This window comes from Ursus americanus, chromosome 2 (genome assembly GCF_024610735.1).
Source record: "Ursus americanus isolate L20-20 chromosome 2, mUrsAme1.1.p, whole genome shotgun sequence".
Taxonomy (NCBI): Eukaryota; Metazoa; Chordata; class Mammalia; order Carnivora; family Ursidae; genus Ursus; species Ursus americanus.
Window position 1 is genome coordinate 42592344 of NC_142128.1, and position 24870 is coordinate 42617213.

A 24870-nucleotide genomic window follows, 5' to 3' on the forward strand; every position below is an offset into this window, starting at 1 on the left:
GAACGTCTGCCTTTGGCTCAGGTCATGATCCCAGGGTCCTGGAATCAAGTCCCGCGTTGGGCTTCCTACTCCACGGGGAGCCTGCTTCTCCCTCTCTCTCTGCCTCTGCTGCTCCCCCTGCTTGTGCTCTCTCTCTCTCTGTCAAATTAATAAATAAAATCTTTAAAAAATATCTTTTAAACTGTAATACTTCTTCTTCCTTCATGTTTTCTATGTCGTTTTGTTTGTTTAGGAAACAGGGTTGTTTTCCTGTCGAGTCTCCCACATTCTAGATTGGGCTGAGTGTATCCTTGTAGTGTCATTTCACATGTTCCTCTGTCCCCTGTCATTATGTTTAGGAGTTTGGTTAAACATACGTTCCCTTTTTTCGCAGGAGGATTACATAAGTAAGACTGTCTGTTTCCTCTTTCATCACATCGGGAGGCGTCTGGGTGTGGATGGCACGGCTGACCAGTAAATCCTGCCTGATCCATTCAGTACAGAGCTCCTCATTGTGCCTGTTGCCTGTGGCTGTTGCAATGGACGTGTGATGGCTCCCGACAGCAGAAATGTATTCTACTGTCCTGGAGGCCGGAAGTCCAAACTCAGGGTGTTGGCAATGTGGCCCTCCCTCTGCAGACTCGGAGGAGAATTCTTTCTTGCTTCTTCTGGTGGCAGGCCGCATTCCTTGGCGTCTCTGGCTGCACCGCGCCTATCTCTGTGTCTGTGGTCACGTTGCCTGCTCCTCTTCGTGTGTCTGGGTCTCCTCTTCTTCTGTTTTTCCTGAGGACGCTTGTCATTGGATTCACCCCACTGGCTAATCCAGGATGAGCTCATCTCAAAACCATTGACTGAATTTCAGGAATAAATTTGTGTAATGAGTTCCATCTACGAAGACCCTTTTTCCAAACAAGTTAACATTCATGGGTTTCAGGGATTACGATGTGGACATATATTTTTGTGGCCACTGCCTGACCCAGTATACCCCTCACCTTTTTATCTAATGGCTACTGGTGTTCACTGTCTAGATGCATTATTTCATTAGAAGCACAAAATGGAGACATTCTGATGTTGTCATTCCTCCTTCCTTCATTATTAGCTGTGAACTCTTCCATAAAGAAAAATGTCCCTCATCGATGATTGTCACCCTGACTTAGAACCCATTCAGGAAAGTTAGGATTAATGTCTGAATCTCTCCCATTTGTCTTAGACAGGTGCCTATGGAATGAATGTTTGCATCCCCCCAAATCCATATGTTAAAGCCCTAATACCCAGTGTGATGGTTTTGGACATGGGGCCTTTGGGAGGTAATCCCATGATGACATTAGTGTCCTTATAAGAAGGGATTCTGGAGAGCTTTCTTCTCTCCCCATGTTCCCCCACGTGCGACTCTGATGAGAAGGCTGCCGCCTGCAGGGCAGGAAGCGAGCCCTCACCAGACACCAGTCGACTGGCCTCCAGTGCAGAGAGAAATACATGTTTGTGGTTTAAACCATCCAGTCCGTGGTAACTTGTTACCGCAGCCTGAGCTACTAAGACAGTGGGGTTCCCGAAAACCAGATGTGAGTCAAGGCTTTTGGTGAGAGCAGTTTATTTGGGGGGGTCATGCTAAGAGGCTCCTGAGGGGGTCTGGAGAAGCGAGGCAGGAGGGGAAAGGAAGCCAATGGAGGGTGTAAGGCAGAGCGGGGGGGAAAGATGAGCCCCATCCTGCCGGGGAGCCTTGGAAGGCGGTGTGAAGCCTGTCTCAGAGAACCCCACCTTACGGGCAAAGACAGCAGGGTCATATGTGTCAGCCTGCTGTCTGAAAGTTGAGGGCTGGCTGCCTCTGGGAGCACTGACCCATCAGCCTTTCTGGCTAGCTCAGCGCACTCGGGCTCCCACAGCCAGAAAAAAGCCCTCAGGTGGAGTCACAGATGTTACCGTCTGCCAGTGGAGATGGGTGCCGAAGGGTCGGGTTACAGCCTCGGTCCACCCTCCGCACTGCTCAGGTCCAGATGTCCCCCTGTCCACTCTGTCCCGTCACTGAGGCTTCAGGGCGGCGGCTGGGCTGTGACCAATATCAGTATTCCACATCTCCTTCCTCCACGGTTCACCTGTCATCTGCGGGGCTCTCACCATAGAAAAGCCCAGACCTTCACCCCCGAAGGTCTTTCCTTCCCATGCCCTGGACAGGCCAGCACGGCCGCGCCTGCACGCACGCTTACCCCCCGACGTGGGCTAATCGAGAACAGAACTCTTCGCCAGGGTCGTTCCTTTCTCTGCCTGCTGGTGAATTGCCATGAGGTGCACAAAAGGACCAGAGGCTGCTAGCACCGTAGGTCTGGTGGTACCCTTACTGTGACCCCTGGCAGACACATCTCCCACCCTAGGGACTAGGGCTTCTAATCCTACAGAACCTAAATGGATAGGGACAGGAAGCACGAGTTCCCTGAGCGGGTCACTGGGGCTGACGGTGAGAGGATCGTTGCTCTTTCCATCCCTTGGCTCCCGTACCCACGATTTCTAGCTATCCGGCTATAGCACAATGCAATGGCCAACGGTTCAAAGTGTAGACTGCATTTTGAAGTCTAGTACCCCGATCCCAGAGGATGTTTCCCCCCAGCTGGCATTTAGTTGTGCCGTAAAGAGGCCATACTAATGTCCTCCCAGGCTGGCAGCTTCGAGGTGACGTGGTATCCGGCAGGGCCAATGGATGCCGTGGTCTTGTGCCCACTGTCACATTTCCTTCAGTGTCCAGTGGATCCCCTTGGTTAGAGGTGATACCATGTGGGATCTCATAGGGATAAACCATTTCTTTTATGTCCTTGGATATTGGTACTGGCCAAGGCACTTGGGCAGGGAAGGCAAATCCATATCCAGGACGTGCATAAGCCCAGGAAGGAGATATTGCTCCCCCAACCAGATAGAAAGAGGTACACGGTAGTCACGGTGCTTCCCAGGGGCTGATCTCCTTGAGGGACGGGACCCTGTGAGGGCCCAGCCCCCCTCTGTGGGGCTGACAGCTGAGCATCCAGTTGCTAGATTAGCCTTGGAGAGAGCGAGCCGTGCCGACTTCTATCCATGGCCATAACCACACCATTCATGGACCTCGTGAACGTGCTGGCACGGGGCGGAGGACAAAGGCTGTGACCCCCTGGAGCTCTTCTGTCCCCCTGGCTGTGAATGCTTGTGAATGGGACTGCCTAGAAACAGTGCCCACTCCTGCAAGGCCATCCACTGCTCTCCCTTAACTTCCTTGTCTCCCACCTTCCCGTCATGACCTTTCCTGGCCTGAGCAGACAAGCCATGGGACATAGCTCGAGAGTCCTACCTACCTCTCCCCCTGCAAACTAGGGTGGCCAGCGTGCTGCCCAAAACCTGCCCCTGGTCCGCTCGCATCGGAGCTCAGAGTGCCCCGTCCGTGAAGCAGGCCTGGGCTTCTTCCTCCCCTGAAGCCTGATCACAGAGGCACCCCGAGAGGCTAGGGGTGAGCTGAGAGCGAGGCAGGGGTGCCACAGAGCTAGGGCCCCCGGGAGTACGGCTTCCTGCTCTCATGGCTTACTGAGCCCTCTGAGCACACCCACACCTGATCACAATCGTCCCACTGGGGATTGCTGCTGTGCCCACCACACGTGCGTGTGACTTGGGGGCTCTGAATCCCCAGATCTCGATAGCACAGTGAGACGGGGAAGGAATCCCAGCGATGATTGAGGAAAGAGTCCACACACCTGGGACAGGTCCCAGCTGTGCCCAGCTGGTGCTCGAAGCTGCTGGGAGTGAGGGGAGACCAGGGGGCTTGCCTCACACTGCTCCCACCTGAGGGGGGCTGGGGCTCTGGTCTACCGGCTTCCCCTCTGTCCCTGCCTGAGGCTGTTTCCAGGCCATCAACTCCCGCACACGTCAGACTTGCTGTCCACCTGTCCAGCAGAGAAAGTCCTCAGGCGGTCAACAGCCTCTGGCCTGTTAAGGTAGCTGCTAAGGGGACACAGGTGGGCACCCACAGGGTCCCATATACCCTCTTAATTTTCACAATTGTGAGTCGGCGCCCCATGAATGTCCAAAGGTGACCAGGGATTTTCTTCATTAGTATCATGACGAACTCTCGGACTTTATAGATCTGACGTGCTTCAGTCTCTTACGGTCATTATTCATTTTAATGCTGACATGTCATCCTGGCCAGTGAGCGTCTTCGCAAGGTGGCTACCGGGTCCTCTGGACATGAAACTGACCTGAGTCTCAAAACTTCCTTGATTCGCAAGGTGACACGCTGTGCAGCCCCTGACTGGGGCGTTTCCCAAGAGGCCCGGGTCCTGGGAGCAGAAAGCCCACACTTCTGGACCCCAGGAGCACTCAGCGTTACTGGGGGCGGGGGGTCACTGCTTCTCAGCCTTTTCTGCAGACATACAAATCGTGAGTTCACACTGTTATCTTCAGTTCACGTGAGAGATTAGCAGTTTGGCTTAACTTTGCTTTTCTCACACTGAAACTCTTCGTTCCGAACACCGTTCCCATAATTACTTATTTCCTTTATCGCATTTTGCAATACCGATGTCGACATTATGATTTCGTTGTGGTTCTTTTCGTTCTGAGGGATGAATAGTCGACATGCTGAGTTTCGTAATCGCTTGAAAGAAAATTCCTCCGTGCGGCTTCGCCTCCAGCTTCACGTGCAATCACGGGCACTTATTTCACCTTGTTTTAGATTTTTAGGAATTGTATCCCTGTTCTGCTTATTAATTTAGTCTAAAATTAATTTAAGTATTCTGAATTCAGTTTCATGTTTCAATTATATAATATGTTTACGTGGTTCCAATGTCAAAATCAGAAAACAAGGGGCGCCTGGCTGGCTCAGTCGGTGAGGCGTCTGCCTTCGGCTCAGGTCATGATCCCAGGATCTTGGGATCGAGTCCTGCATTGGGCTCCCTGCTCAGCGGGGAGCCTGCTTCTCCCTCTCCTCCCCACTCGCGCTCTCAGTCACTATCTCTGTCTCTCTCTCAAATAAATCAATAAAATCTTAAAAAAAAAAACCCAAACGGACAGAAAACAAGATGCTGTTGCCACTTTATGGATGAGGCACCTGAGGCTCGTAGACAGCGCCTGCCCCAGCACCACAGAAAAGTGAGTGGTCTTTCGCTGCCCGGCCGCAGGGAGAGGGGCTGCGAGGGGCCTGCAGATGGGACGGCTTCCTCCAGAAGGAAATTGGGATGGTCTCAGGGTTGAGCCCTCCCGTTCCTTCAGCTGTTCTTTGGGGAACAGTCTGGTGGTCCCCTCTGAACTCAGGACTTTGCTGCCCTGGCAGCAAGGGTCTGTCCACTCCTGCTCAGGGCTCCCCGAAATGCTGTTCAGCCTATAGGTCCCACCTCTGTCTCCTCACCACACCAGCTCCCACGCCCCCCCTCCTCCGCCTCCAGCTGCAGGAGCCCTCAGAACATCGCTAGCCCCTCCCCCGTCTGGGCCGGGGTCCCGTGCTTCCTGGCCCCTTTCAGAAGTTATCAAAGCCACCATTCTCCCAGCACAGCTGTGCCAGCGTTTGGAGCCGTGTGTATACAGCCCCGCTCCCACGTCCCTGTCCCCATGGCAGAGGACCCAGGTGCCTATCAGAGACGAACTGAGCTGCCTGGGCCCCACCCCCAAGTCTGGAAAAGTGGGGACAGGTGCTCAAAGGGCCGGAAGGACAGGCTCTCCCTGTGGCCACTGTGGCTGGGAATCCAATGAGGAAGGCCAGGGACTAATACTGGAGGTGGGGGAAGCCAGGGACGCAAGGACCTTGGGGGGGTGGTTCTCTTTCCCCAACTTTGGTCATGGCCTCAGCATTGGATGGGGGCGCTGGTGGGGGAGGGGAGAGGGAGGAGATGGATTGCTCTCCAGAGAGACTGGAAAACTCCCCACAGCCCAGGATGTTGGGAGGCAAGCCAGCTGGGCTGCCCCCACCCTCCCTCCTTTTCTCTCTCTGCCTCCAGCATTTCTGTCCCCTGAGAGACAGTCGGGGCCCTGGCAGGCACCCTGGCCTGGGCGTCCGTCCGTCAGGAGACTTGCTTTCGGTCATGGCCAGCCAACTGGATGCTGTGTGACCTGAGACCGTCGCTTAACCTCAGGGTCTGTCTCCTCGTCCAGAAGATACTACGACTCCCTGAGACTTTCTCCTTCAGTTACTGGGGCCGGAAGTTCTACTTGAAATCCGACATTAATTCTTCCTGCTTCCATTGATCCTGTTTGCTTTCAGCCAGTCCCTGAACGTCCCTTTCTGAGACCTCAGCGAGGCCTTGGTTCTTGTCTCTTCTTAGGAAGGGATAGAAATGGGTGGCGGTGGGTGTCGCATGGCCAGGGACCAGGTGCAAGTAAAGATACCAGCAAGTGCCAGTTAGACTGCCGTATGAATCGTCAGAGCTGGAAATGGCGCACGTGTCTTGGGGAGGCACTCGTTGCCTTCCCCGGGAAATCCTCAGGGCAGGACTCCTCTCTCAGATAATGAGCCCTCCATCTCACCCACGGGGGAGTGGCCCACCAGCCTCCCGGCCAGGAGATCTGTGCAGACTGGGGTGTGTGTGTGTGTGTGTGTGTGTGACTAGCAAAGGAAAAGAACTAGATTTTGCTGAGCTCGCCCACGGGCTGGGTACGCTAGACCTTACCCAGTACCATAGATATTCGGCAGCCTGTTGTTCAGAAGAGGAAACAATTTCAGAGAAAGGAAGCCCTTCGCAAGGTTTGGCCGCTGCAGATGGCAAGCCAGGGCTCCGACCTCAGGGCCCGCGCCTCCGGAGTCCTGCCTCTCATCAGTCTTCACAGCGTCATACCCCGTTCCCACACCGCGTCTGGTTTCCCACCAGGGGGCTGCCTCTTGGAACAGACTGTCTGGTACCAGCCCTGGTCCAGCCCCAGCTGCTGCTGGCCTCGGTCAAGGTCGGACTCGCCCAGGGCACCAAAATGTGTGCCCACACTTCTAGTCATGAGTGAAGGTGGCCAGGAAGGTCACTTTCTCCGTCTTTCCCCATCACAGCCAGGTTTCCCTCGGCAAGGACCGTGGTTGCATGCGAGCCACCACCAGGATTGAATTTCAGCCACTTGGCTGCCTGTCTGGGCTCAGGCCCCCGGCGGAGCTGATCCCAGCCCAGGTGCGGGCAGGCTGGAGGCAGGTACCCATGCTGAGACTGTCCTGGGGGAGGCGGGATCTCTTTCAGCTTGGGTTGCAAGGTCTAAGGGGAGCAAAGGGAGGTCCTGGGGCTATCAGATGCTGCTGAGATCTGCCCCAAGGCCAGATCCCCCTCTCCACCGGAGGACTTGGTGCTAAAATAGTGTCTGGTCCATAGTGGACATCGAGTTAATAGTTACGTAACAAAAGGAGTAAACCGAGGTCCCTCCTTCCCCAGACTTGCCAGGCACCTTGTTCTGTCCTTTCAGGCTCACATCCCTGAAGGGGTCATTTCGTTTACTAAAGGACCCTACCACCCACCACCCCCAGGTCTCCACACTCTGTCTCTCCAGTAGATGGGTGTCCGGGGAGGGGCCAGAGTTCTACCTTTAGATCCTCAAAGATTTGGGGCGGAGTTTTTTGTGAGCTTCTCCAAAGCCCTTTGGAAGCCAGCACACAGCACGGGGAGCAGAAGACTGGGGCAGCTGGGGCATCAACAGAGGGCAGTCCAGAGTCCCATACAGGAGGGAGGGACTCGGGTGCAGTCTGAATGGAAGGACAGGGACCTGGCCTGAGGATGATTTGCACTGCAGGCACCCTGCGTTACTTGGGATATCTTGGGGGTGGTGCTGGAGATTATGGGGATCAAATCCCCTAACAAGCTATCCTTGGTGCCACCACTGGTATCCAGGGGAGAGATTCCAGGCATCTGGCTCTCCTGCCCGCAGTTTGTGCCAGGCGCTCTGCTTCAAGTCCCGGCGGGGGGGTGGGGGTGGCAGAGAGAGCCTGGGAAAGCAGAGGGAAGGGGCGGCGCTGGAGAGGGGGCATCATTGGTATTCTCAGGAGCTCCCCACCGCTGGGCAGGACCCAAGCCCCCCCCCCCCAGCACCAGGCTGCACATTCATCAGCAACAGCTCTGGCCAGTGGGCCCTCTGGGCTCCCAGCAACGCCTGTGGTTTGCACATTGCTTTGCATGACCAGTGTGCCCATTCACAGTGCCGCCCCTCCTCCATACCACCTCTCGAGAGGTCCTGACTTGCTTTGCTTAACCCATGAATCTGCTGTCTAACCTCCATCCCTCCAGCTGCAAAGTCAGCTCCTTCTCTGTGCAGGCAGTGGGAGCACCACCAGAGACAAAACCCAATCAGAGCTTCCGACAGAGAGGTGGCTATGGTCCTTTGCCCCTCATCCTGCCTCCAAAAAAGAGCTTCCCTCCCCCATTTTTTATGCTCCCACCATCCTTTCCCTTACTGTCCAAGTCTGAGGCCCTCCTCCTCGCCCCTTGCTCAACGGGAAGTCCCTCCGGCTGTCTAACTTCCATCCCTCCAGCAGCAACATCATCCTCCAGCTCCTCGAACGCTCCCTCCCCGCCCCTTCTGCCCTCCCTCCAAGTCCCCGGCTTCTCCTCCCCAGAACGATGTCCTACTTCGCACGTCCTTGCTCTTGCTGCTGCTGCCGCCGGGAACGGACGCAGAGGAGGCAGCGGGTCGCGTGACCTTCCCGAGCCCCTCGCGTCCCCGGCCAGGGGGCGGGGGCGGCCCCAGGGAGGGGCGGGGCGGGGGGGCGGGGGGAAGAAAGGGGGTTTTGTGCTGCGCCCGGCGGCTCGGCGCCCTCTTCCGAACGTCCTGCGGGCCAGGCCTCTCCCTGCGCCCGCGCAGTCCCCGCCGCAGTCGCCTGCAGCCGCAGGACGGAGCGTGGACCCGGAGGAGAGCCCGGAGGAGAGCCCGGAGGAGGTGGCAAACTTGGCGGTGCCGCACCCTCGCCCCGGCCCCCGGCCGCCTGCAGGTAGGCGAGCGCGAGCGCAGCCGCGCAGCCGGGCCTCGCGGACCCGAGAAGGGAGCGGGGTAGGGGCCGCCCGCCGGCCGCCCGCGGTCCGCGCCCCCCGGCCACGCAGCCCTGGCCTCCCGCGGCGCACCCAGCCGGCTGACCGTGCCAGCCCCCCGAGCGCCCGCCGCCGCCTCCAGCCCTGCCTCCCGCACCCCTCCGCCGCTGGTGGCCCGACCTGCGTCCCCGAGTCCGCGGGCTGATGGGAACGCCCCCCGGGTCCCCGCGGCCTCCCTGCCGCGCGCTTCGGTGCCAGCCACCCCCCCCCCCGCCCAGACTTCCGACCTTGTGCGGGGCAGGCGGGGAGGAGTGGGAAGCAGCCCCTCTTCTGGAGGCCCCTCTCCGGAGCCCGCGGGACAGCCACAGCCGGTGGTCAGGGCGCCCACTGGCGCCGGAGTCCCAACTCTGCCACTTACTTGCTGTGTGACCTTGGGCAAGTTAGTTGACCTCCCTGAACCTCGGGGTCCTCATCGGTGTAACGTATAGACAGTATTTTTCTTAAGTTAAGGTTGTCCATGGGAAACATTTTTAAGAGGCCTGGCTCAGATAGATGGTCAGTAACCCTTAGCCGGAATTCCGGCTACCAGTCCTGCTTTCCTTTCTAGCACTGCGGGTGGGCTGGGGACACCCCCCCCAGGTCCTTTCATGTCCCGCTCCTATCCTCCTATCGGAATAGCTCTGCCCACATGCTTCCAACAGGACCAAGAGGTTTACCATCAGTTTTGTTAGCACCGTTAACATCTGCATGACTTCCATTCCTGAAAAAAGCAGTAAGACCAAGGGACCCTGTTACCGTGGCCCGCCCACCCACCCACCCCTGCCCCACAGCACTGCCGGAGCCTGAGGCTAACTTGGCATCATCCACCTTACAGACTCTGAGCTCGGAGGAGCTGCAGGCGCCGGCTGTGACGCTGCTAATTGTATTACTAGTTGTGCCTCCGATAAATAGGACTATTTATGCATTTCTAGAGCGGGTCCTGCAGGCCCTGCTAATTCCTGGCTGCTGTGGTGTGGGTTCGGGGTGCTGCTCACATGGCCACTAAGGGGACAGTGACAGCTTCTCTCCTGCTGCCCCTGCTGAGTACTGGAGCCTGGTTCCTATGGGGCAGACCTTGGACTGCCAGCAGGGGGGCGGGGGGGGGCGGGCGGCATGGAGATGGTGGGTGTTGGGTGTGTGTATGCATGTGCACACGCACACACACACACACACACACACACACACGGTCTGGTCTCGATCTTAATCCTCTGTGGATTGGATCTATGATGCCTGTGAGGCAGCTCCTGGATGTCTGCGGTCAGGCAGGAATGATAATGTAATAAGAGGGAAGTTTCCTGAGCAGCTTGGGAAACGCAAGGCAAGGGCAGAAATCCTGGAACTGGAGCAGGAAAAAATGAGCTGAAGAGAGGAATGCTGTGGCATCAGCGGAAGGGACAGGAAGCCTGCCCTGATGCCGAGCTGTCCAGGTTAGAGATGGAGAGAGTGTCCTGCTCAGGAGGACGGCAGACGGAGGTGGGGAGGGGGAGAAGGCCAAGGCTCCCCACCCCAACCCCAGGTCTGAGGCTAGTGCCCAATGAAGGGATCCCGTAGTTTCCCTAGGACACCTAGCTGCACCAGGACGGAGCTGAGGCCCAAGCTCGGTGGGATTGGCAGTGGGGTGAGGGGCAGTGCGGATGTCTCCGATCATGAGAACCATGTAACCCAGGCACCCTCTTGGCCCCTCTGGCCAGTGACTCCCATTCCTGGAGGTGGAGGTGGGATGACCCCCATATTCCAGTGTGGCCAGGTCTTCATCAGCATCAGACCTTCTCCCTTCATTCCCTCACCATCAAAACAGACGTGAAAGGGGTCCAGGGTCTGGGTCCCAGAGTGGCTCCAAATATATGGGTTTCTGGGCCGCCTGTCAGAGAGCTGGGACCCAGGTCTGTGAGCAGCTCCAGCTCCAGCCCGAAGAGAGGGGAGGGAGGACGCCAGAAAGGGGCCTGGCCCAGGACCTGGCACAGCTCAAAAGCCAGGCAAACAGTCTGCCCAGCACCCGGCAGGCCCTGGCTGTTCACGCCGACGGGTCCCCCTCCTACCCCAGAAAGCAGTCCTCCCAAGTGCTCCTATGCCCAGAGCTGCTCTCTGCAGCCTCTGATCGATCTGGCCCCATTGAAAGACCCTAGACATCTGACTCCTGCCACTCCTTCCCCAAGTCTGACCCTGAGGAGATGAAGCCCAGCTGTGGTGGGGGGAATGGAGTTGTTGTTTGTGGGGAGGCATTCCAAGGAGTATCTGAGATCCCCGGGAGAATTTGGGAGAAGAGAGAAATTTCCCAGCCGCTCAGGCTCAGGAAGGGGCAGACATGCACGAAGGCAGAGTCTGAAAGGGCAAAGAAGATGGAGGTTGAACAATGGGCCTGGAGTGGGAATGAACCTGATCGCTAGGAAGTCTTGCATATAGTCTAACTTGCATCCCTCCTGCTGCACCATTGGCCTATTCCATGCCAGACCTGGGTCTTCATGCTTTTCTACTAGCCTGATCCTTACAGATGTTGTTGGACACTAGCTCTGCAGCCTTCCCTCCTGCAGGCATATTGATTGTCCTGGTACCTGACTGGGCTTTGCTGGGGACCAGGGTCAGCCCTATCCCTCTCTGGCTCCCATTTCTCAATGTCACCTCCCCCCATCCCTCCTTATGAGAGTGTAAGGGCTTTGAGATCTTCAGAGGACTATTCTGGGTTCTCAGAGTGTCTGATAGCCAAGGGCAGGAGGGACACGGCCCCTCCCACTTAGTCTCACCCTCCTTGAGCCCACCCCCCAGCCTAGGGCTGGAGTGGGGGAAGGGAGAGGCTGGATGGAGGCCAGACTGGCAGAGACAGGGGCTTTGTCCCAGCTGGTTTCTGAGCCAGGAGATCCGGTGGGAAAGCCCGTGCCAGGCAGAAAGGAAGGCTGGGAAGAAGAAGGGAGAAGGCAGCCAAGGAGGGGGTGGAGGATGCTAGGAGTAAAGAGAAGACTTTCCTTATAAGTAACCATGGGGTAGGGGGAGGTCAAGGAGGGGTAGGGCTAGAGAGAAGTTACACATTGCCCAGGTTCAGTCTAGGAGGCCCTCCTGGAGGAGGCTAGGTGGGTATGGTACTCAGGGAGGAAGGGACAGGAAAGGAATATTGGAGGGGTACTAGGGGAGGAGGAGGCTCTGGGTTTAAGGAAAGAGTCTGGCATGGGAAGAACACAGGGAATTGTTAAGTATAATAGCACCCACCACTCATGCTATAAGCATTTATTGAGCTCCTATGGTGTGCCTGGTGCTGGGCGTCTGTACAGGGGTTTTAGGATAGAAAGTGTTCTAAAGCCTGGTAGTCTCATCACAACCGCGGAAGTGGTGGTAATGGTTCTTCTTCACAAGTCAGCAAACAAAGGCCCAGATTGGTTAAGGAACTTGCCTTAAGTCACACAGCAAGTTGACTAGAACCCAGGTCTTGGTTCCTGGGAAGAATTCCCTGGTGGGGAGACAGGATCAAAAACAAGGGAGTTAACAGTAAGGTGGGGACAGTGGGCTTTTTGGGCAACGATATGTGTGAGTCCACACAGATGTGGTCGGGAGCCAGGGGAAGTCCATCTTGAAGTCTAACCCTGCCTTTCCTCCTCCAGTATCTCCACCAGCCTGAGCATGGCCCCACTGTTCCTGCCCCTGCTGGCAGCTCTGGCCCTGGCCCAGGGCCCTGCGGCCTTAACTGATGCCCTGGAGGGGGACAGCTCAGGTAAGCAACCCCACTCAGGGTCACTGTCTCTGTCTCCTCCATCGCCCCTGTGGAAGGGGGTGGCCTTGGAGGACCCAGGGAGAGAGAGGACTGGGGACACTGTGGGGAGAGGTCTGGTCTGGGACACTTGGAAATAAGGGATGAGCTGTGGGCTCTGGGTAAGGCAGGGAAAACCTGGGAGGAGGGCCAGGGAGGGCCAGTAGGTGCAAGGCTGCTGATCTCTAGGGTACCGGACCCGTGGAAGGGGCTGGGAGGCAGGAAGGGGTAGAGTGGGGAGAAATCCTGAAGGTGAGTCTGAGGGAAACAGAAGGGAAACTTTGAGGCCAGGGCTGGAGGACCTGGGGACCAGGTTAGACCTGGAGTGGGCCCCGGGGATCCTGGGGTAGTACTGGGCCACTCCCGGGAGGAACTGACCAGGAAACTTGGGGATAGATCTGGAGAGGGCCTGGGGTGGGCCTGAGGTCCTACAGGCGGGCGTGCAGGGCCCTGGGGGTGGGCGGGCAGGATTCAGGGGCAGGCTTGGAAACCGGTGGGACCCTGCGGACCCATCCGCCAAGTTCCAGCCACCCGCCCACTCACCCATCCACAGAGGACCGGGCCTTCCGCGTGCGCATCGCGGGCAACGCGCCACTGCAGGGCGTGCTGGGCGGAGCCCTCACCATCCCGTGCCACGTTCACTACCTGCGGCCGCCGGGCCGCCGGGCCGTGCTGGGCTCCCCGCGAGTCAAGTGGACCTTCCTGTCTGGAGGCCGCGAGGCCGAGGTGCTGGTGGCGCGGGGACTGCGCGTCAAGGTGAGCGAAGCCTACCGGTTCCGTGTGGCGCTGCCCGCCTACCCGGCGTCACTCACTGATGTGTCCCTGGCGCTGAGCGAGCTGCGGCCCAATGACTCGGGCATCTACCGCTGCGAAGTCCAGCACGGCATAGACGACAGCAGTGATGCTGTGGAGGTCAAGGTCAAAGGTGAGGGGCAGGACAGAGGGAGGTTCTCACAGGGAGGGAGCCCGCAGTCCCAGGGGGAAGCAAACACACGTAGAAGGCACCCATTGAGCTGGAAAAGGAGTGAGGCCTTGGTTACCTCCTTTCTCCCTTTAGGTGGAGGAAGTCCTACTCCCAGTCTAACTTAAGCCCCTCATGCTGTAGAGTAAGCGCAATTTGGACTTGACACTCTGTGCAGGGGAGTGACAAGGAGGGTGAGGGGAGGCCAGTGTGGGGCTCCGCCTTAGGGCTCCTCTCTGCCCCCAGGGGTCGTGTTTCTCTACCGGGAAGGCTCTGCCCGCTATGCTTTCTCCTTCGTGGGGGCCCAGGAGGCCTGTGCCCGCATCGGAGCCCGCATCGCCACCCCGGAGCAGCTCTACGCCGCCTACCTCGGGGGCTATGAGCAGTGTGACGCTGGGTGGCTGTCTGACCAGACCGTGAGGTGGGTGGGGGGCTGTGGACCGGGGGCTGCTAGTTGTGTCTGAGGTGGCGGCGGGCCCTGGTTTAGCAGGGGACTGCCTGCTGTCTCAGGCTAGCCATCCGGGGCCTCCTGCCCCCGGGCAACGAGGTTGGCCTGCCCCAGGGGGTGTCCCTGCAGAACCAGGAAGAGAGCCGGCTGTGTTGAAAGGCAGAGTGGTTCAGGAGGGGCATCCCTGGAGGGCTCCCTGATGAAGGCGTCTGTACTCGCTCCCAGGTATCCCATCCAGACCCCACGAGAGGCCTGTTACGGAGACATGGATGGCTTTCCTGGGGTCCGGAACTACGGAGTGGTGGACCCGGACGACCTCTATGACGTCTACTGCTATGCTGAAGACCTAAATGGTGATTGGGGGTGAGGGGTTCTCAGGTTAGAGCCCCTTCTCCAGTGCTGCCCAGAGGGCCTCCTCGGGCCTCTGCTGGACCTATCGTCCCTCATGTGTCCGAACGGGCATCCAGGGGGCATCCAAAGAAACAAGTCGGTCCCGCCCTCTGAACACTGTCCTGGACGCAAGCTCACGGCCGAAGCTTGGGGCAGGTGGCCGGAGACGTTTGACTCTGCGGCCACTTGCCGCACGTCTCTCCACCTCTAGCATCTCTGGGCCTCACTTTCCTTATTCACAGATGAGGAAGTGGAGCCAGGCCCCTCTGAATAGTAACGTCTATCCCGACGTTCTACCCGAGCTTCGACCCTGAGAGAGGGTAGTCACCTCTGTGTCACCCATGCAGAGCCTGAGGCCTGGAGAAGCCAGCCTGGGGTCTCTGCGGGGGGCCAGGGTGGAAGGGGCTCCCAACGCCCTGGTGACCCAGCCTCCTCTGCCCTCCAGGAGAGCTGTTCCTGGGTGCCCCCGCAGACAAGCTGACATGGGAGGAGGCACGGGCGTACTGCCGGGAGCGGGGTGCGGAGATCGCCACCACGGGCCAGCTCTATGCAGCCTGGGATGGCGGCCTGGACCGCTGCAGCCCGGGCTGGCTGGCCGATGGCAGCGTGCGCTACCCCATCGTGACACCCAGCCAGCGCTGCGGGGGGGGCCTGCCTGGTGTCAAGACGCTCTTCCTCTTCCCCAACCAGACCGGCTTTCCCAACAAGCACAGCCGCTTCAACGTCTACTGCTTCCGAGGTGAGCGGCCTCCCTGCAGAGGCTGAGCCCAGCCCCTCTGTCAGACACCGAGCTGAGCTGCAAGTCTCGGCGCTGCTCTGACGGGCGTTCCTTGGGTCTTTGCCACTTGCCTGAAGGAGCCCTGGGTGACGCTCGGCTTGGCCCTAGGGTTCTCATCCTGGTGATGCCCCCTGGCTTGGGCTGTGTGGCCTCGGTGAGCGCTTGCCTCCCTGCACCCCCTCACCTGCCTTCCCTTCAGCCATCCACGGCTTGCCTCTCCAGTGTCAAAGCCGCCTCTTCTGTATTGGGCGGTTGGAGAGGTTTCCATTTCTGGTCAGCTCATTAGTAGAGCAGAGATGACAGATTCTCTGAATCTAATGAATGGTCTGCTCCAGTTAACCCATGCTCCAGTCATGCCCTCAAGAGCCCTCATATGGGGTTCCAGAACCTTCAGCTTGAGGGGGTCAGATCTTTAATGACAACTATTGATGGACAGACACAATTCCCCCCACAGGGAGCAGGTCCTCCAGGACAGTGGGTTGTAGAGATGGCTTTCTCACCACATCTCATATTGGGGGCTGACGGAAAGGCAGTGCCTGGGACCCCCCAGAGCCACAGGGCCCAGACCAAGGGTGACTGACAGTCACGGGGCATCTGGGTCCTTGCCGCACTTGTGAGCCCGCAATACTGGTTACAGGGCTGGAGGCAGAAATGAAAGGAGAGTGCACAGCCCTTACCTTCAGGGAGCTCCTAGTCTGAAGGGGAGAGACACTGCTTCTGCCGTGGGCGCTCCCGGTCCAAAGAAAGATAAGACGCCTTGCTCCCAGCATGAGGAGAGACTGAGAGAAAAGCATTACTTCCGCTGGGACAGATCTCCAAACATCTTTAGCCCGGGCCAAGGAGCAGTGGGGAAGTGAAGTCCAGTCCATCTGGGAAGGCCGACTGGAAAAGGGATGACAGTGGTGATCATAATTACAGTGAACGTGTCTATACACCACTTATGATTGTGTGCTGAGCACTGTTTCAGGAAGACATGGAAAGAGCAGCTGAATGGAGGGGGGGAGAGAGAGGATGACCGGTTGGGAACAGGTGGAGGGAGGGCAGAGGCGGGCAAGGGCACAGCTCTGCTTGCCTGGCAGGAGCAAGGCCCACTGGAGCAGGTGATGGGGACAGGACGTGCTGTGCTGTCACGTCTAGCTGATCACAGACAGCCCTCAGGGCTTTTCTTAGCCCAATTCCACCATCGCTTCATTGGTTTTCTGATCTTGGTTCTCTTCTCCAAAGACAAGGTAATCTTTTCTAAAGCTCCAGTTGTTCGAAGGGAGCAGTTCACAGAAGGATGGGGAAGCCCCTCCCCTTGTCCTCCTTCCCTGATGCTGAGACCCTCAGGTGGTGACAGTTGAATGTCCTTCCTGCACTCCACCCTTCAGCTCTCCTGGGTGATGGCCACCTATCCCCTTCCATTTCAAAAGTCTTAGGAGCCCTGGAAGCCCTTGCACCTTGCTCCAAGAGCAGGGTCCCGAGCGCTGAGACCACCTGTCCATCTTTCTGCCTCCATCCCCTTACCCAGGGGACTGTCTCTCTCCTGAGCCTTTCCTGACCACTCTAACTGAAGTAGTACTTCCCACCATCCTATCTCCTCGCTCTGCCTTTTTGTTCTTTATGTGATAACATTAGAATGTATGTTTGTTATTATCTGTAGCTAGGCTGTAAACCCTTAGGGCAGGAAGCTTTCTGTCTTTTCTCCACTGTATCCTCAGTACCCAGAAGAATGTCTGGCAGGGCCCCTCATGGGCCCTTGAATAATGCTTGAGGAATAAGTGATGAACTCCTGCAGTGCTCCCTGGGTCCCATGGGTCCTCCACAGGAAGGATGAGTGAGAATTGGGGGAGTCTCATGGTCTTTGAGTCCAGCCCAGAGACCGTGGGTCTCTCCCATGGCTGTGTCTGGAGGGCAGAGCTACCTGTCTAACCTCCCACGGGCACTTCCTTCCTGACACAGACTCTGCCCAGCCGTCCGCCATGCCTGAGGCCTCTGACCCAGCATCGGACCCAGCCTCTGATGGGCTGGAGGCCATTGTCACGGTGACAGAGACTCTGGAGGAACTCCAGCTGCATCAGGAAGCTGTGGAGAGCGAGTCCCGGGGGGCCATCTACTCCATCCCCATCGTGGAGGGTGGAGGGGGTGGAAGCTTCACTCCAGAAGACCCAGCAGAGGCCCCTAGAACCCTCCTCGGTAACTGGAGTCCCTTGTTAGGAGAAGTTGGGGGGAAGGTGCAAGCCTGGGGTGCTGCTCGGCTTATGGCTGGCATGATTGTCCTGTCCTTTCTCAGTGTCTCGGTGATGCAGGGCATCTCTCCAGGACTCTCCCAACCCTTGCCTTTCCAGCACATTCCACTCCCAACTCTCTGGGTCTGGGAACGAGGGTGCTCCCTCCTTTGTTCCCTCCTCCTCCTTACCTACCCAAAATAGACTAGAGAATTTCAAGCCTAAGAGAGATATGACTGTTTTTTCTGGGCTAATGACAGCTCACAGAGCTTTCTCCAGGTAGTCTCAATATTGCTCCTCAAGTTGAAGGTCTTCTGGTGGGGAACAAACACAGCTTATCCCAGGGTCAGGCTTTCCCCTGCCCCCAGGCCTCACCCCCCCAGCCCCTCATTCCTTCCCCTCCCCTGCAGTTTTCCGGTTGGGGGCTGGTGCTGTCCCTGGTGCTGAACCATCTGTGCTTTGTCTAGAATTCGAAACGCAATCCATTGTACCTCCCCTGGGGTCCTCGGAAGAGGAAGGCAAGGCTTTGGAGGAAGAAGAGAAATACACGGATGAAGAAGAGAAAGAGGAGGAAGAGGAGGAGGTGGAAGATGAGGCCCTGTCGGCCTGGCCCAGCGAGCTCAGCAGCTCAGACCCAGAGACCCCTCTCCCCACTGAGCCAGCCATAGAGGAATCGCTCTCCCATGCATCCCCACCACCAGCGAGTGCCGTCCTACAGCCTGGTGCATCGCCACCTCCCGATGGAGAGCCAGACGCTCCCAGGCCTCCAAGGGTCCTTGGACCACCTACTGAGACTCTTCCCACTCCCAGGAATGGGAACCTGGCATCCCCACCACCTTCCACTCCAGTCGGGGAGAGAAAGGTGGGGGAGGAGGCTGGTGGTCCTGAGCTGTCTGGGGTCCCTCGAGGAGAGAGTGAGGAGACAGGGAGCTCTGAGGATACCCCTGCCCTGCTTCCAGCCACACAGGCCCCTGAGGGTGCCAGGGAACCGGAGGCCCCCTCTGAAGAGAATTCTGGAAGAACTGTCCCAGCAGGGACCTCAGTGCAGGTTCAGCCAGTGCTGCCCACTGACAGCGCCAGCCAAGGTGGAGTGGCCGTGGCCCCCTCATCAGGTAACTTTGCCCAAGGCTCGACCTCCCTCTTTCTCCTCCTTCCCTTTCTCCCCCTGAAGCTCTGGGTCACATGACCTATGGTCCTTTAACCCCCATTTTCCCAGCCTCTCTTGTCCTTTGCCTTCATTCTCTTACACACCTCTACCTGTGGGTTCCCAGTCTTGGATGCCGCACCTGTGACTTCCATCCCACTCTCTGATTTCTCACCTCATGACCCCCAACTTCATGGCCCCACCCTATGACTCTGCCTCACCACTGACCACCTGGGACCCTTTCCTGCCCTTGACTCTCCACCTGTGACTCGCAGCCCCACAGACCACCCCCATCCTCAGGCACCGTAGGTGCCCTGGGTGCCTACTGTATTCTTCAGGGCCCAGGCCCCTCTCCTGCTGCCCCCTCCCCATCCTGTGTGCTATCCCCTTCAGCCACCCCACTGATGTCAGGCAAGCCTTGGATTCCATCCCTGCCCTCAGCCTCTGGGGTCTAGGAGAGCCCTCATCCCCACAGAGCCTTAAGCGACTACTTCTGTGAAGTATTTTTTCGACTGTTTCATGGAAAACAAGCCTTGGAAATAAATCTCTATTAAACCACTTTATAACCAAAACTCTGGCACCCTCTGTCTCCACCCCCAGCTGTCTGCCCTCTTCACTCCTTGGATTTGTGTTGCGGGCAGCTCTCTGATGCTCTCCTTCGTGCCCTATCTCTCCCTCTCCTCTCTCCCTTGCTCTCCGCGCCTCTCCGCCTCCTCCTCTTCATCCTCAGCGTGCCCTCTCCTCTCCTCCTGTCTAACACGCTCACTGGTCCCTCATCCTCCCCTCTCAGGCTCTCCTCTGCCTTCCTTCCTGGCCTCCAAGAGCCCAGATCTGACTTTGCAGAGGAGACACTGTCCCTCAGCCCGCGGAGCTGCTGGGAGTTGTGGTCCCTCAATCCTGATGGGGAGAAACCTCTGCCAGCCTGAGAGCGTGTGCGTGCATTTGTGTTCATTTCTGGCCCATCCTGATGGCTCCCATCTAGAGCCATACATACAGACTAGTGATGGAGAAGGTCATCTTAGTGTAGAAGCCCATCCCTGGCAGCCGGCTGCCCCAGGATCCCGCACCACAACTCAGCAGGGGGGTGGGATCTAACTTTCATCCTACTGCCCACAGCCATCCCCTCCTCCACTGACCCCTGCACTAATGACCACCTCACCCCTCGGAAGAATGGTCTCACCCTCCCTGAACCCAAAGGATCTCAAAGTCCCTAATGCTGGAGAAGACACAAACCAGGAGGCGAGGATGGAGAGGAAATGTAGAGGGGAAGGAGTGGGGAGTTAGGTTCTGGGGTCTGAGAGAAGCCCCACTGACTGAGGGCAGGTTGAGCTTCCCAGTGGAGATTCTGGAGAAGGCTGGGGTCCTCCCAGGCCCAGGACTGCCCTTCCTAGATGGTCCATGGTGGGATAGGGGCCCCTGCATCACACCCAGGCTCGCCCATTTCAACCACTGGCTCCCTGCCCAGCTGGCCTCAGAGTTCAGTGCTGTGTGGGTCGGGAGGGGGTTTGGTGGGAAGGGAAGTGGCAGTGGAAGTCTCTGCAGTGTCTTAGTTACCCCACCTGGAGGCGGAGGGATGTCCTCTGGCCTGAGATTGCAGCAGCAGGAAAGAACTTTCTGGGTGTGTATAGTAGTTGGCCCTAAGAGGGGGAGGAAGGAAGAGCAGAACGTCTCAAGAGGAGTTCCTTCACCTCTACTCTGTCTGTCCTGGGTCAGGTTCTGCCACCACAGCCAGGGGAGGGACCTCTTGGGCTGGGTGGGGAACCAGGTTTGGAAGTCTCCGTCCCCCAGGAGAGTGTGAGGAATGGAAGGGGCTTCAGGACACCTACCTTCTGTGGGGCCTGGTGCTTAAGGGTTAATAAAATACCTCCCTCCCCCTTTGCCCAGGGAGCTAGTGTTAGCAGCTTGGAAGAAACTACCGGGGGAGGGGAGATGACAGAGTGGGAGTGTTGGAACAGCTGATTCATTTCACCCCAAAGAGCTAGGTCATCCCAGCAACATTCTTGGAATCACCTCCAGCTTCTCCTCCCCCTACCAGGCAGATGGAAGCACAGTGGGCCTTGCCCTTGGCTGCTAGGGGTACGGCATGGTCTGAAGAGTCCCACTGAGGGATGATTTCCCCTCCCAAGCTGAGAGCCCAGCCTTGCACTGTCAGTCTGTGGGGTCATCTTCCCCTTCCTGGACCAGAAGGAGTGAAATCTGCCCATGCAGCACCCAGGCCTGGACTAAGGGCAGCCACCTCCCATCCCAGGATCCAGAGGGAGAGAGTCCAGAGGAGAAGGCAGGTGACCCAGCCAGACAGCAGATGGCAGGCCTTCAGGGTTGTGTATCAGTCTAGGAAGACTGCCTGGAGGAGAAGGAAGAGAGATGATCAGAGGGTTTTCTAGTCTGGGGAACGTGCAGAAAGCCCAAAGTGGAGGGGAGTCTGGAGAGATAAGAAGGGGAGGCAAGAGGCTGCACGGTGTTGAGAGAGCGCGAGGAGCCGGCACTGCAGGACAGTGGGAACCCTGCAGCTTCAAGGGGGGGGGGGCGATTAGGGTGTAGGGTGAGGAAAATACATTGGTTCTTCACCGTGATAGTGCTTCCCATTGGTGCTTCTGGGGTTGACTCTACCCGATAGATAGCAGGACCAATAGCTAGCTCCCCCCCAACCAGGTCCTAGAAGCGGTAAAGGACCCACCACAGCTCTCTGCTGCTGTGGTGACTGTCCTCTCCTCTGGTTTCACCCAGTCCACCTAAACTGTACAGAACTGTGCAGGGCCCTGGCCCCAAGACAAGGGGGTGGGGGCTAACCTCCAGGCCCAGAGAGGTAAAGTGGCCTGCGCAATGTCACTCAGCAGAGCCAGGAGCCAGACGAGAGTCCAGGCCTCGTGATCCACAGCCCAGTATCTTTCCCTTTTGTGCGGTTGAGTCCTGAGGGCCTTCCTGGCCACATTCCCCCAGCCCGTTACGCTGCTCCCCCCCCCCAGTGGCCGTGGCAATGGCCAGCACAGGGCTGAGTTGATGCTGAAGAGGGGGGTGCTGAGGAGGGGTCAGCGTGGGAGAGAAACCCAGAACTTAGGGCTGGGTTGACTTTAAGGGGCTATGATAGCTCCCAAGACAAGGAGGTTGGGGCTGTGGACTCTACTCTGAACCTTCTCCTGGGGGGCTCAGGCTGCAGAGCTGTGCTCCCCTGCCCCCCCACCTCACTTCTCTCCCCCCTCAGGTGACTGTGTCCCCAGCCCCTGCCACAATGGTGGGACATGCTTGGAGGAGGAGGAGGGGGTCCGCTGCCTGTGTTTGCCTGGCTATGGGGGGGACCTGTGTGATGTTGGTGAGTGTGTTGAGGGGCAGGGAGGGGTGGTAGATCTGAAGCCTGGACTGTGCAGTGTGCCAGCTCTGCACCCAGGAGGGAGGGCACTGCTTTGGGCCTTGTCATTAACGAATCTCCATTTTAGGCAAACCACATAACCTCTCTGAGCCCTACCCTCGATTTCCTTATCTGTTAAATGGAAGCACACATACCTTTCTCAAGTGGTCTGGGAGCGCGGAGCGAGGAGTGCGTAGCATACCCCCGCGTCTGGCAGGCGGTCCCAACTAGCTAGTTCTCTCCTGGGAAGAGAGGAGGGCACAGCCCTTCTCTAGGACGGAGGATTGCGGAGACCCAGACTGGGACTCCAGCCCTGTCGTTGGTCCCTGGCGCTCAGAGGACGAAACCATCAAGGCCCCCTGCACCGGGGCCCCTCGGGGCTCCCCCTGACCCCCATTCCCTGCCGGTCCTTGGGCACCAGCCTCCTGCCCCTTAGTCCCGCCCCCTGAGGCTTCTGCGGCGGGAGGCGCCCAGTCCCTTCCAGGGGACGTGGCCCCTCTGGCCTCAGTGAGCCACCCCTCTGTGCCCCAGGCCTCCGCTTCTGCAACCCTGGCTGGGACGCCTTCCAGGGGGCCTGCTACAAGCACTTCTCTACGCGGAGGAGCTGGGAAGAGGCGGAGACCCAGTGCCGGATGTACGGCGCGCACCTGGCCAGCATCAGCACGCCGGAGGAGCAGGACTTCATCAACAGTGGGCTGGGGGCGGGGCTGGAGGGGACGCTCATCACCTGCTCTCTCTCACTCACTCATTAACCGATCATTAATCGTGAGTCTGTGAATTAACTCCCTTTTCCATTAATCGGGTACGCCTGACTTGGTTTACTTCATGCATCCATTCCCGTTTCCGTCCTGCCTGCCTCCCGCGTACTCCACACGTGCTGGGTAGCGGGGCTTCAGCAGGACCGGGCTGAGGCTGGCGCAGGGTTCCAGTTCTCAGCATCAGCCCGACCAGCGGCCCCTCCCCGCCTCCATCTGCTTCCCCGACTCTTTCTCCAGTTTCCCTTTTCTGGCCCTGCTGACATTTTTCTTCTCCCCACCCCTTCCACCCACCCCGGGCCCTGCCTTCTATCCATCCGCGGGCAGAGGCTGGACGGACCGAGAGGGAAAAAGGGAAGCGCGGGCTGGGTCTGGCGGGAAGACTGCCCCCCGCAGGCCGCCGGTAACGGGGAGTGGCGCCACCTGCTGGCAGCGGGGCTCACTGCACACCTGCGTCCCCCCGCCGCGCTTCCTCCCCAGGTCGATACCGCGAGTACCAGTGGATCGGGCTCAACGACCGGACCATCGAAGGCGATTTCCTGTGGTCAGATGGCGTCCCCCTGGTGAGAGGCTCCACCTGCCCCTCAGCTGGCTAGGTCGCCTCTTCCAACCCCTTCCGCCCTCCACCCCCAGTGGCTTCATCCCTCGCCCTCATTTTCCGGCCCCTTCTCAGTCCCTCTTCTCCCTGGTCCGGAATCCCTTCCTTGCGTTCCTCTCTCTTCCCATTATCCCTCCCCCCAAAGCCCGAGACCTGTCCTTTCACCTCCTGGGCCCCCATTCCCCGTCCCCCTTACCCCCTGTCTCCTAGTGCCCCTCCCACCCTCCTTCTCAGGTCCTCTAGGTCCACTCCTCCCCCTCACCCCTCCTCCACCCCGTCCCCCCAGCTCTATGAGAACTGGAACCCTGGGCAGCCTGACAGCTACTTCCTGTCCGGAGAGAACTGCGTGGTCATGGTGTGGCATGATCAGGGACAATGGAGTGATGTGCCCTGCAACTACCACCTGTCCTACACCTGCAAGATGGGGCTGGGTGAGGCTGGGCAAGGGGGAGGAGGGGAGGGCCAAGGGACCTGTGACTGATGTGTGTGTAGAAGGAGGGGGCAAAGCTACAGAGGAGTCAGAAATGTGTCCCAGGCCATGGGCAAGGGGGAGATAACAAGTGAGGTGGGTCCACCAGGAACCTCTGCTCTTTTTTTGCATCACATTGTGACCCTCCCCCCATCCCGATTCTGGGAACCGTCACCCACAGAGCTAGGCTCCCAGTTCTTGACTGTGTCCCCCTTGCAGTGTCCTGTGGGCCTCCACCAGAGCTGCCCCTGGCTCAAGTGTTTGGCCACCCACGGCTGCGCTACGAAGTAGACACAGTGCTTCGTTACCGGTGCCGGGAGGGGCTGACCCAGCGCAACCTGCCGCTGATCCGCTGCCAGGAGAATGGTCGCTGGGAGCCCCCCCAGATCTCCTGTGTGCCCCGCAGGCCTGTGAGTGCCGGGAGGATGCAGGTGGGGGGCTGCCCTGCCTGCCACTGGCTGTGTGACCTTGCAGCCATCGCTGCCACCCTCTGAGGCAACGGGAAGGAGGTGGGTGCTCTGGGGTCCCTCTCAGTGCTGGAGTCTGGGAGCACTGGCCACACTCTGGACTCTGATGGGCTGAGCCGGGGCAAGGGTTTTGTGAGATCATAAGCCCAGAGGGCCGGCTCTGAGAAGAGACGCTAGGAGGAGCCCAGCATAGAGGGTAAGTGCGTGTGTCTTTCCCAGGCTCGAGCTCTGCACCCAATGAAGGCCCCAGAAGGACATCAGGGGAGGCTACTGGGACACTGGAAGGCACGGCTGAGCCCTCCTTCCAGTCCTGCTCCAGGTCCCTAGAGAGCAAGGCCTTCAACACCGCAACCCTCAGCACTGCCCTCCCCCCACCCTCTTCCCATCACAGGAAGTGACAACAGGAGGGGAGTGGAGCTGGAGTGCAGGTGACAGCACCTGAGGGGTTCGTGGGAAGTACCTGGGCAGCCCCAGCCAAGACTAGACCCTCCCACCCCTACCCTGGGCCTCAGGTTTACTCCCCAGGGCCTCAGGGAAGTCCCTAAGTGCCTCAACTGCCCTCTCCTTGCCAACCATCCTCCATTCCCCTGGGGGACACTTGGCCCACTCACTCTCGGATTTCC

At 58.5% G+C, this 24870-nt stretch overlaps 1 protein-coding gene across 1 annotated transcript; it reads left to right on the forward strand.

The window, feature by feature from the left end:
* Nucleotides 1-8718: 8718 nt before the first annotated feature.
* On the forward strand, nucleotides 8719-24574 carry BCAN (brevican). Its single transcript, XM_045784244.2, has 14 exons — nucleotides 8719-8872; nucleotides 12539-12648; nucleotides 13238-13609; nucleotides 13892-14066; nucleotides 14319-14446; nucleotides 14929-15222; nucleotides 17203-17436; nucleotides 17936-18580; nucleotides 21815-21922; nucleotides 22490-22648; nucleotides 23194-23276; nucleotides 23598-23742; nucleotides 24000-24190; nucleotides 24467-24574. The coding sequence occupies exons 2-14, from the start codon at nucleotides 12558-12560 to the stop codon at nucleotides 24572-24574; spliced, it is 2733 nt and encodes a 910-aa protein (XP_045640200.2). The 5' UTR covers nucleotides 8719-8872; nucleotides 12539-12557.
* Nucleotides 24575-24870: the final 296 nt, after the last annotated feature.

Excerpts from the sequence above, each read along its gene's own strand:
- BCAN (XM_045784244.2), top strand. The coding sequence starts at position 12,558 with ATGGCCCCACTGTTCCTGCCCCTGCTGGCAGCTCTGGCCCTGGCCCAG. Across the intron at positions 14,447-14,928 it reads CTATGCTGAAGACCTAAATG|GAGAGCTGTTCCTGGGTGCC; the intron begins GTGATTGGGGGT and ends TCTGCCCTCCAG. Across the intron at positions 23,277-23,597 it reads GGTCAGATGGCGTCCCCCTG|CTCTATGAGAACTGGAACCC; the intron begins GTGAGAGGCTCC and ends CCGTCCCCCCAG.